Genomic DNA, 12201 nt, shown 5'->3' on the forward strand with positions numbered 1-12201 from the left:
CAAGGAAGAAACATTATTTATTAATTGGACACGGGAGAACCCAACCCTCTCCCGCATGTCCCATTGTCTCTCAGTGTCTCTCTCTCAATCTCTCAATGGCGCGCGGTCCGATCCTGAGCAGAGCTGTGTCCAGAAGGCGGGTCCAATGAGTGGGCGGTGACGACGTCAGTGGTTGGTCCGGGCAACGAGTGGGCGTTAACAGTGGGCGTTCTGAGGACGCTGTATTCCAGGACGCTGTATTCCGGGAGATCCAGGGAGCAACTCTTAGCGTGTCTGGAGGGAGAGTTGCCAGTGGAGGCGAGAGAGACCCCAACACAGAGCACCAGAGTGTGGTCCCTTGAACCCACATCCAGTAGATTTCAATGGTCTTTAACTACAGCATGTGTGATCTGGCGCCCTCTTCTGGCCTAGGCTGGTACCTATGCCCATGTGAACATACTCCTACACAAGTATACCCGTATAGATCCTGTACTTCTGACTGTAGTTCTCCTGTTGGTTTCTCCTGGGGTCACTTAGACGGCTGTATTCTGCCACCCTGAATCTTATGCTTACAATATCTGGACTCTCCTCCAATGGCTTCAAAGTCTGAGAGGACAGAAATAGAAATTCCTTGTGCCCTTAGCAAACACTAAGCTATTCCCACAGAATTCTGTTTATTAAAGCAAGTCACAAGCCAGTCAGATACAAAGAGAACCACACCATCACCTGGAGGAGGAATTGCACAGTGATACAGCCAGGAAGACTGGGCAGTTGTGACAGTGGGCCACAGGTGCTGAGCTGAGGGCTCTCACCCACTCTTCAAGCCACTCTGTGACATAGGGACCAGACCTCTCTAGAGGACTCAGGGGGCATCCTGTTAGGGATGGCAGCTAGACTACAGGCAGATCTGACTGTACACAATGCTACTTGTGTGGAAAATTCCATGTAGAAATAAAACCAATGACACTCTGAGATCAGAGCCATGGTGGCATGTGTCTTTAATCCCAGCATTTGGGAGGTAGAGGCAAGCAGATCTCTGTGAGTATAAACTAGTGGGAGCTACATAGTGAGACTCCTCCCACCCCGTAGTGTGTGCGTGTGTGTGCGTGTGCATGTGAGTGTGTGTGTGTGTGTGTGTGTGTGTGTGTAGCAGTTCACACCAGATAGTGCAGTGCTTGTGAGCCTCAGGCAGAAGGATTGTGGCTTTAAAGGATACACAGGAAAGCTCTGGTTCAAACGCCCACAAGAAAGAGAGGCGTGGGAAGGATGGGGTATGCACATGCCTCTATGATCTACGTGACATCTGAAGGCAGGAGGGTCAGAAGCTCATGATTACCCCTGGCTACATAATGAGTTCAAGACCAGTCTGAGCTACAGGAGAATTTACATCCAAAACACTAGAAAAGGCCTGGAGGCATGAGTCACTGGTTAAGAGTGTTTATTGATCTATCAGATATAGTGAGAATTTTGATTTCTTTAAGCACAGAAATGTTATAGGGAGATGTTTTTGCTTTAACCCCAGGTGTGGGATATGGGGCTGCTTCAATTTGTCTACAACAGCAAATTATGATTTGCCTGGTGCTCTGGCAGGGGCCAGCTTCAACTAGTTTCTGTGATTGTGTGACGTTTGGAATTCTGGGGACTCGTGAGAGGTTATAAAAATGCCAGTACACTGACAGAGGCTGTTGCAGCTGCTGCTCCCCTGGCTGCTGCTGCTCCCCTTGACTGCTGCTGCTGCTCCCCTTGACTGCTGCTGCTGCTCCTCTGGCTGCTGCTGCTGCTCCTCTGGCTGCTGCTGCTCTGCTTGCTGCTGCTGCTCCTCTGGTTGTTGCTGCTCCCCTGGCTGCTGCTGCTGCTCCCCTGGCTGCTGCTGCTCCTCTGGCTGCTGTTGCTGCTCCCCTGGCTGCTGCTGCCCCCCCCCCCCAGCTGCTGCTGTCCCTGCTCTTACTGGTTGATGATTGGAGATATCCTAACAATGAATATCAAACCTGCCCGAAGAACTTGATGCGTCTAATCCGCAGGAAGCAGTCTAATGTTATTGGCACTCCCTCTCCCCTGTAACCTTCTCTCTCTTCTACCTAGTGTGGGGCTGGGTGGGGTAAGGGTGAAGTAGGGCAGTAGAAAAAGGGACCCACGAAAGCCAAGTTGCAGTCCACGAACCATAGCCGTGAACCATAGCCGCGAACCATAGCCACGAACTATAGCTGCGAACCATAGCCGTGAATCATAGCCGCGAGCCATAGCTCCAATTCCAACGCCTTCAATGGGCAGATCACAAATGCCTGTGACTCTGGCTCCAAGGAATTCAGCACCTTTTTCTGGCCTCTGTGGGCATGGGGAGAGAGAGGGAGAGAGGGAGAGAGGGAGAGAGGGAGAGAGGGAGAGAGGGAGAGAGAGAGAGAGAGAGGGAGAGAGAGAGAGAGAGAGAGAGGAGACACATACACAAATTTTTAAAATGTAATCTTACAGCCCTAAATAGAACATATAATACCCTTGTCTCCAGAGGTCCAGGGATCACTGTGGAAGAAGCTTAAGCACCAGCAGCAGGGTTGCTGCACGTGTGAACTCACAGTGGTTGTGACCAGAGGCAGATACAGCGGTGCACACCAGAAACTGCAGCACGGTGAAACTGAGGCAGAGGACTGTGCCTTTCAGGGATGCATGGGAAAGCCATGGCTCAGTCAACCACAGGAAAGAGAGGGGAGAGAACCCACAGCTATGACCACGACATAGAATAGATCCCAGCATGGAGAGCAGAACTGAGCACACAGTCAGCGCCTAGCCAAGGAGCTACTGGCGATTGTTAGTTACTGGGGGAGGGACGGTCTGAGAGGAGTGTCTGATGTGCCACCCACACTCCACTAGAAGATCACACATCCAAGAGTTTCTGGACAACACACCAGGACTTGATGTGGAGGGTAGGGGAGAGACACTCACAAAATTGGGTGGGAAGTGGTGGTGGAACTGGAAAGAGGGAGGGGATAAATACAATCAAAACATGTTATACAAAATCTCACCAGGGCATGGTGGTGCATGCTCTTAATCCCAGCATTGGGGAGGCACAGGCAGGTGAATCTCTGTGAGTTCGAGGCCAGCCTGGTCTACAAAGTGAATTCCAGGACAGCCGGGGAGGGCTATGTAGAGAGAAACCTTGTCTCAAAAACAAAACAAACAAACAAAAACGAAATAGGGAGTTTTGAAATGTGGAAACAGAAAGCTGGTGAGCTCACTAGAGCATGAAGGCACTTGCTGCCAAGCCCAAGGACCTGAGTTTGACCCACAGGATTCATACGGGAGAAGGAGAGAACCATGTCCTGACCTCTCAGGAGAGCTGTCCCCTGACCACCACACACTTGCTGTGGAATGCGTGCATGCCCGTGCACACCCCCAAATCAACCAGTCAGTAATGTATGTTGGGTTTTTGTTTGGTTGTTTGGTTGGTTGGTTAGTTTTTTGTTCCTAGCTGTCCTGGAACTTGTTTTCTAGACCAGGCTGGCCTTGAACTCACAGAGAACCACCTGCCTCTGCATGGGCCACCACTGCCCGGCCTCAGTGTATGTTTAAAACAAAGAACAGTACGGTTTTTTTTTCTTTTGGAAAACTAAGGGGGAAAGGAAGACAGTAAAGGAAGAAGAGGAAGGGAAAGAAGGGACGAGGCTGAACGCTGGCTGCAACGTAAGAAATGCCTGCGCTCGGAGACCAAGAGGAAGAGACAGGAATCCAAAGAGAAAGGGAACCTTGGACAGACGCTGGGATGGCTGGAACCTTGAGCGCTCTCTCCCATGGCCCGGAAGTGCCTCCGTGGCAGGGTTGTCTGTTTTGTTTGTTGCAATATCTCCTGCTCTTAGAACAATATCAGGCATTCAGTAGGTGCACAATATCTGCCGACAAGAAACTTTTGTTGCAAAGCCACAGAGTGCCTGCAGTTTCCAAAATGACCACCAGGTGGGAGTCTTCCAACCCTTGACGCCTCCGTGAGCCAAGCCTCAGAGCTGGCTACAGGGTGCTATGCTGCCGGCCACCAACCTAGGCCTTTCAGGATGTCTTCCCTGGGCCTCGGCTTGCCAGGCCCAGCACATGCCCTGGGCAACAACTGACCTTTCCGCCTAAAACACCCTCTTCCCTACTTCCCTCCAACACCAGCCAGTTAAACAACCCTTTGTCTTTGGCCCCTTCCGGCTGGGCCCCGAGGCTCCTGGGTTTCTTCCAGGCCCGGAGATGGTTAAAGGACAAAGGTGGGGCATCTGAGAACCCGCCAAAGAAATCTCCTGAGGACTTTGAATCAGCTCTTCCACTCTTCCTGGAGAGAACTGTGGGATCTAACCCCATTCTCACCTTGAACCCAGAGCCCTCCAGCCCCAGGGCTCCAGAAGCCAGCCCTCCCTCAGATCCACGGGTCCAGGTGCCAGCCTCCTCCCTCAGACCCAGGGCTCCAGGCCCCAATCCTCCTCCTTCAGACCCAGGGGTGCAGGCCCAGACCTCCAGTCCTAGAGCCAGGGGTCTAAGTGCCAGCCTCCTCCCTCAGACCCAAGGGTCCAGACCCCAGCCCTCCTCCCTCAGACTAGCTCTGCACCCCGCTTTCATACTCTGCAGTCCTCTTACCCTTTCGCCAAAGACCCCTACCTCCCTCCTGCCCCCTTCAGTGTTTCAGTATTGAACTCAAGGCTGACTCACAGGAAGTTTTGGGGCCTGAGTCACTCCCACCTCTCCGTTCAGCCCCTCCCAGAGCTGGAAAGAGCCAGAAAATGGGACTATTTCAACTGCCCGTAGCTCCAGTATAGAGTTTGGTGTCTATTTTCCATGATCATTACTCAGCAGTGCCCGTTGGGGTATCTCCCACATTCAAACTTCCCAGATATCTTTTTTTTTTTTTTCCCAGTATATTTGGAGACAAAATTTCTGTCTAATTTCCATGTCTGGATTTTTTTCTTCACTTCTGTGTGTTTTCTCCGTCTCTTTAATTTTGTTCTGTTTTAGGTTTTTTTGTGTGTTACAGATAGGATCCAGGGCCTTAGGCTAGTGCTCTACCACTACCCTACACCCCAGCCCCTCACTGGAGGATTCTAGGCAGGGGCTCTACCACTGAGCCACGCCCCCAGTCTTGCCTTTATTTCCTCATCTTTCTTGTCTTTTTGTTTCTCTCCTACATCTCTGTACATATAGGGTCTCAATGTCCTTTCTGCTTCCAGTCCTCTGGTCTTCTGTCTCCCCATCTCTGCTTCTTTCTGCCTTTGTGTCTTTGTGTCTCTTGTCCATCTGTCTCCATCTGTGATCCCTGCTTTGCTGTTCCATCCTCTCTCCTTTTCCTGCCTCCGTCCTTCTGTGGTCATCGTTCTTCTGTTGTCTCTGCTCTCTTCAGCCTAGTTCTCGCTGACTGAGCTCCCGTTCTTTCTCTGTCCTTCTGTCTCATTCTCGCCCTGCTTCTTCTCTAGCTCTATGTCTTCTGCTCCTCCATTCCTTCCTCAGTCAGCATCACTGGCATAGGTGTGGATGGCAAGTTACTTCCATTTCTATCTTAGCAGCACAGAGGAGCTGAGAGCCGTGTACAGGGATGAGGGCCACATGTAAGTCCAAAGCCAAGAACAGCTCAAGCCACTCAACTGCACAGCTTCTGGGCCCCAGTTCAGGGACTTCTGAGAAATGTACACACAGACAAATATCAAGGGAGGGGGGGCCGAGGGAGGAAAAGAAAGAGGGAGAGAGAGAGAGAGAGGCTGAGAAATCAGAGGGTCCAGGAGTCAGGTGTGGTATCAAACATCTATAATTTCAGAAAACTGGAGGCTGAGTCATGGTAATGAAGAGGTTGAGTCCAATCAAGGATGTGGAGTTACTTCCTGTCTCAAAAAACAAAAACAATATACAAAAAAAGAAACTAAACCATAACATAGGTTTTGGGGGCAGAGGTGAACAAAAGGCTGGGGGCGTGGCTCAGTGGTAGAGCCCCTGCCTAGAATCCCCCAGTGAGGGGCTGGGGGCGTGGCTCAGTGGGAGAGCCCCTGCCTAGAATCCCCCAGTGAGGGGCCCCAGTGTGGTCCAGTGGTGAGCACATGTCTAGCACACAGACTGCCCAGCGTTTCATTCTAGCAGTAAAAAATAAAAACCCATGAAGACATAGAGTGAGAGAGATACTAATACAGAGTTGTGTGCAAAGCTCAGAGATGTCCCTGGGGAGGAAGAAACAGAAATGGCTGCAGGTTCCAGGCAGCAAGCAGGCAGGGATGCCTGGGTGGCAGCATGAAGAGTCCCTGGCTGCAGCTTTTCTCCAAGTAGACACACGTGTGGTGTCCGGGTGTGACTGGGTGTGTCTCCATCCTTCTCCAGCCATGTGTCACTGAGTGGGATCATCATGTGTGCCCTGGGGTGGGGCACCCCCACGGGGTGTGTTTCTGTCACTGGGCGTGTCTGAGTGTGTGTGTGTGTGTGTGTGTGTGTGTGTGTGTGGTGTGTGGTTGAGAGTCTCTGGGCGTGTCTGTATGGGTTGCATTGGTGCCAGCCATGTCTGTCCACGGGTCTCTCATTTCCCTGTGGCTGGCGTGTGCATCATCCTCGATGCCACAGGACAGAGTGGGAAGGAGTTGTGACTGAGCATTTCTCTGCTCTGAGCCTGGGGACCGTGAGGTGAAACCCCATGTTACAAGATCCCTTTGTGACCTGTCTTGGTGTCCCCGTTGTGTTGGCATGCTTTGGAGCATTTAAGGGCCTGGCACATGGTGTGTAGACCCATGTGTCTGCTTTCTTTGTTGTGTGTCCCTATTTGAATGTCTGTCTCACACAACATCTTATTCCCAGAGTCATGTTCACCATGTGCCTTTGTTTTTTCTCTTGTGGTGTGTGTGTGTGTGTGTGTGTGTGTGTGTGTGTGTGTGTGTGTGTGTGTGTGCTGGAGTAGGGTGCACAGGGTGTGCTCGTCTGTGGAGATCAGAGGTTGATATAAGAATATCTTCCTCAGCTGGGCGTGGTGGCGCACGCCTTTAATCCCATCCCAGCACTCAGGAGGCAGAGGCAGGCGGATTTCTGAGTTCGAGGCCAGCCAGGGCTACACAGAGAAACCCTGTCTCGAAAAACCAAAAAGAAAAAAAAAAAAAAAGAAAAAGAAACTGTGTGCACATGCCATGGTACACATAAGAAAGCCAGAGGACAACCTGCAGGGGTCTGTTTTCTCCTTCCACTATGCAGGTTCTGGGAATTGAACTCAGATCCTCAGGGATGGCAGTTGGTGCCCTTAAACCCCATGAGTCTTGTCACTAGTCCTGCACCTCATTTTTTTGGAAACTGGATCTTTCACACTAACAGGAACTCACTGATTCAATTAGAATGACTCCACCCATCTGACTATATCACCTCCCCACTCAGGGCTGGGGTGGCAGGTATGTGCCTTTGCACCTAACATGTTTTTTTTTTAAAAAAAAAAAAAAAACTACTTGTTTTATTTTAGTCTTATTTGTGCTTGAGCATGCGTGCGTGCACGAGTGCACATAAGCATTGTGTGTGCATGCGTGCACGTGCATGCGTGCATGCCATGTTTGTGCAGGTGCCAGTGGAAGTCAAGGGGGGGGCACTGGATTCACTGCAGTTACAGGCTATTATAAGCCACCCAATATTGATGCTGGACACTCAACCAGGGTCCTCTGCAAGGGCTCTTACCTGCTAAGACATGTCTCCAACCTCTGCACCTGACTTTCCACAAATGTGCTTGGGATTCGAACTCAGATCCTCACACTTGTACACAAACACTTTACCAACTGACTATCTTCCCAGCCCAGCCCTGCCTATAGGTTGTGTGTGTGTGTGTGTGTGTGTGTGTGTGTGTATGTAAATGTGAATGTAACACCCTGTCTGACTCAGTAAAATACCTCTGTTACTCATATCAGGATATAAGTCCACGCTGACGGTCTTTCTCTTCCCTGAGTGTGGTGTTTATGTGGCCATACATGTTGGGGTATGGTTATTGTGCGTGACTTTGGATTAATGGTGAGCTAGTATGGACGTTGGTGTTCTTGTGGGTCCAAATCCAACCCCATCCCCTCCAAAGCATACATATCATCCTGGATTGTGTCTTGTGTGGCTAGACTGTCCTAGAATGTCCAACGTTGGGTAGGCGTTGCTTGCACACTTCCATTGACTGTTCTCCGGTTTGAATCATGTGCTGTGCTAGAGCATGTGCTGAGTGTCAAGTGCACCAGTGTGTGTCAGGATCAATGTCAGGGGTGGGTGTGTGTTTGAGTCCCACACACAATGATGTGAGCTAATGTGAATTTCCTGTTCTCTGGGCGCTGGGTGACAGTGACTGCCACCCCAGGTGTTTGCACATATCGGGTATCTCTCTGTGCTTCACACTCACACCCCTTTGTGTGTCTGTTGTGTGTGTTGTGCCTGGTGATTCTTACAAATTGGTGTGCCCAGACCTGCTGTGTATTGTATCGCTCCTGGTACATTTTTTGTGTGGTCGTTGATGCATAGCTCTTTGTATCGTAGAATATTGTAGCGTTTTACTTGGTTTTGGTTTTGGAAACAGGGTCTCACGTGGCCCAGGCAGACCTTGAACTTACAGTTGACAGTGACTGAGACCTGCTGATCCTCCTGTCCCAGCTTCCTAGGGCCAAGACTCAGGCACGCACCATTGACCACTTTATGCCGTGCTGGGGTCCACCTCAGAGCTTCTGTGATTCAAAGGAGCCCACTAAAAGCTGCACTCCATCCCTGGCCCCACTTAAAAATTATTATTTAAGATTTATTTTTTATTTATGCACGTGTATGTATGTAAATATAAGCCACACGTGTTGGGGAGCCGGCAGAGACCAGGAAAAGGGGGTCAGATCTCCTGGAGTTGAAGTTACAGGTGGTTTTGAGCTGTGAGCCACCCACCCGGCAAGTAGGTGCTAGAAAGGGAAGTCAGACTCCTCTTGAGAGCACTTTCAATCGCTGTGCCCGACTTCCCAGCCCCTCCCCTGCCCCACTTTGAATGCTGTGTGTGACTGTGTGAGCTCAACCTTTGGGTGGCCCCCGTGTCCAACGGAACACTGCTGCCCTGCTAAGTGCTGGCGTGTGTCACACCATGTGTGTGTGTGTGTAGTGTCTGGGTGTGGCTGTGGGTTTCTGAACTTTCAGAAGTGTGAGTCACTTCTGTGGAGGTTGTGTGGTGTGTGCTGGTGTGTTGGGCTCCGTCTCCGGTCTGTCATGGGGTGCTCTGTGGTGTCTGGGTGTGGTGGGGGTTGTAGGTGTGTACCACAAAGTGCAAACGGTTGGAGAGTCACAACCTATTGTGTCAGTGTGTCTTTGCCCACGTGGATGGACTCTTCTTCCTTGCCCGGGGCCACAAGACACACCCCAGCCCCTCCTTAGTCTCAGAAGGGAATGGGATAACCAGCCTCCCCCTACCCAGGGACCTCCCCGTCCCTCCCCGCCCTGCCCTGCCTGCTGCAGTTACCACTCCCCAGAGGGCACAGGGCTAGGCTGTCCCTTCCAGCAAAAGTCCCAGAGTGAGCAGAACAGGCCGTTGGCCTGGAAGCCAAACTGGCTGCCATTTGCGTACTGAGAGGTGGGGGACCCTGGGCAGGAAGCTGGCTTAGCCCCAAGACCTCAGGGGCCATGGGCGGGGAGCTGGTGACTGGCCTGGGGGCCCTGAGACGGAGAAAGCGCCTGCTGGAGCAGGAGAGAAGGGTGGCTGGCTGGGCGTTGGTGCTGGCGGGAACTGGCATCGGACTCATGGTTCTGCATGCGGAGATGTTGTGGTTCCTGGGCTGCAAGGTGAGTGGGGCCCTTCCACAGAGAAGGGAAGGGACAGGGAGCCTGGTGTGAGGGAGAAGGGCTGGGGTCTGATCCCCTGGGTGGGAGGGAGGAGGGCTGGGGTCTGCACCCCTGGGTGTGAGGGAGGAGGGCTGGGGTCTGATCCCCTGGGTGTGAGGGAGGAGGACTGGGGTCTGCACCCCTGGGTGTGAGGGAGGAGGGCTNCTGGGGTCTGATCCCCTGGGTGTGAGGGAGGAGGACTGGGGTCTGCACCCCTGGGTGTGAGGGAGGAGGGCTGGGGTCTGCACCCCTGGGTGTGAGGGAGGAGGGCTGGGGTCTGATCCCCTGGGTGTGAGGGAGGAGGGCTGGGGTCTGATCCCCTGGGTCTGAAGGACAGAGAGATGGAGTCTGCACCCCTGAGTGTGAGGAAAGGGGACTGGGGTCTTACATCCCTGAATGTGAGAGGGCAAAGCTAGGGGATCTTATACTCCTGGGCATGAGGGGGGAAGGCTGGCATCTTACACCCCTGGATGTGAAGAAGAGAGGAAAGCTGGGGGTCTTTACACCCTGGGTGTGAGGAAGGAAGGTTGGGGTCTGCACCCCTGGGTGTGGGAGAAACGAGCTGGTCTGGACTCCTGGGTCTAAGGGAGGAGAACTGAGGTCTTACACTTCTTAAGGTCTAAGAGAAGAGGGCTGGGTCTGGATCCCTGGGTATGATGGAGGTAGATGGGAGTGGTCTGCACCCCTGAAACCTGAGTTAGTGTGATCTCGTCCTTCCCCCAGCTCCCCCCAACCGTCACACACACGCACACGCACATGCGCATGCGCATGCGCACACGCGCACGCGCGCACACACACACACACACACACACACACACACACGCACACATGGGAGGCAGTTCTCAGTGTTAGCCTCTGGGTAGGTGCTATCAGGCCCCTGGGGGGGCTGGGCCTGTCGAGGCCCATACAAGGCTGACCCTTGATAGCCCAGCTCTGGTGAAGGCAGGGCGGGCGAGGGAGAAAGACCTTGTCATTAGGCGTCTCCTTGCTCCTTATCTAGCCACCGCCATTTACCTAGTGCTACCAGGCAGTGCTCTGAAGTAACCGACCGAGGAGAAGTGGGGAGTGGAGCCTCCACCCCACCCCATCATACAGAAGTGTCATTACCCCCGAAGGCACCTGTTATTACTCGCCAGATAGTGTTTTACCGTGGCTTGAACTCCTTTGTCCCTGTGGAAGAGGAGACTTGGGGTTCAGGCTCAAGAGTCTGCAGGAAGAGCCTCAAAAAAAAACTCACCAGGCATGGGATCCAAGCACTGGAGAAGTGGGTGGGGTGGGGGGCAGGTGGGCAAGAGGATCAGAAAGTTAGGCCCAGCCTAGGCTACATACTGAGTTGGAGGCCAGCCTGGGCTACACAAACCTTATCTCAAAAACAGAAATAAATCCAAGCAAGGTGGGGGACAGAAAGAACACACACAAGAGAGCTATCAATCGATCTCTGGAAGACCAGGGAGTGCAGGCAGGTCTTAGCAAGCCCTGGGGATATTCCCACCCTGGTCAGGCTTGTGGCAGAAGAGAGATGGAGGGCAAGGTTGGGTCTGTGGCCTGAGGGGGAGGCACACTTGTTCAACAGAAAAGTTGGGGCAGGAGCTGTGTGTGTGTGTGTGTGTGTGTGTGTGTGTGTGTGTGCGCGCGCGCACACACGCAGGTGAAACATTTTTTGGGAGAACTTCTGGGCCCCGGTGCTCAGCCACTGTGGAGTGACAGACCGCAGCCACATGGAGGGTCAGGGCAGGCCAGCTTCCTTCAGCCAAGTGGCCAAGGAGAGGGCAGCCACTGCGAGGGGGTGGGGCCGTCCAGAGCCATGCCAACAGGAAACATGGCTGGGGCCTGTCAGGCGCTCCCACGCTCCTGCACCGCGCCCAGCAGGAGAGGTGTGGACCTGGGAGTCCAGGCAGAAGGGAAGGAGCCAAGGGGTCATTCTCGTCCCTCATGGCTCCTTCTTCACGACCTGCCCAGCCCCTTTCCTCCAACTGTGATTCTTGAAGGAACGTATGCTGCTCCCTGAGCCTCAGTTTCCCCGTAAGCACCCTTGCAGCTCTTGTTTGAAACAAGGTCTCTGGTAGCCCAGGCTGGCCTTGAACTGGCTACGTAGCTGAGGATGACCATGTACTTCTGATCCTGCCTCCACTCCCCCATGTATCACAACACTCAGTTTACAAAAGGATGAGGCTCAGACCCAAAACTCTGCTCGCTGGGCGAGCGCTCAATGGCTGGCTTGGGGACCTCCATGCCCCCTCCTTCCCCAACTCCATCTCAATCTAACAAACTTGTTTTTCACCAAAGGAAGGCACCTGCTCCTCAGGAGGAAGGGCGGGTGCCAAGACTGTAGGAAGGAAGAGAGGGCTCTTTGGATGAGGTGAAGCAGAGAAGATGGGGCGGAAAGAGACTTGGGGGGAGGGAAAATCAGTCCACAGAGGGAGGGAGGGAAGGAGG

The 12201-nt window shown here is 52.9% G+C and overlaps 1 protein-coding gene across 1 annotated transcript in view; it reads left to right on the plus strand.

Annotated features, from left to right (window-relative positions):
- Positions 1–9567: 9567 nt before the first annotated feature.
- Kcnn4 (potassium calcium-activated channel subfamily N member 4) overlaps positions 9568–12201 on the plus strand; it is a 14028-nt gene continuing 11394 nt past the window's right edge. The window contains exon 1 of the mRNA XM_021219311.2: positions 9568–9726. Within this exon, the coding sequence (XP_021074970.1) occupies positions 9568–9726 (159 nt within the window). The remainder of the gene's footprint in view (positions 9727–12201) is intronic.

Source organism: Mus pahari, chromosome 19 (genome assembly GCF_900095145.1).
Source record: "Mus pahari chromosome 19, PAHARI_EIJ_v1.1, whole genome shotgun sequence".
Taxonomy (NCBI): Eukaryota; Metazoa; Chordata; class Mammalia; order Rodentia; family Muridae; genus Mus; species Mus pahari.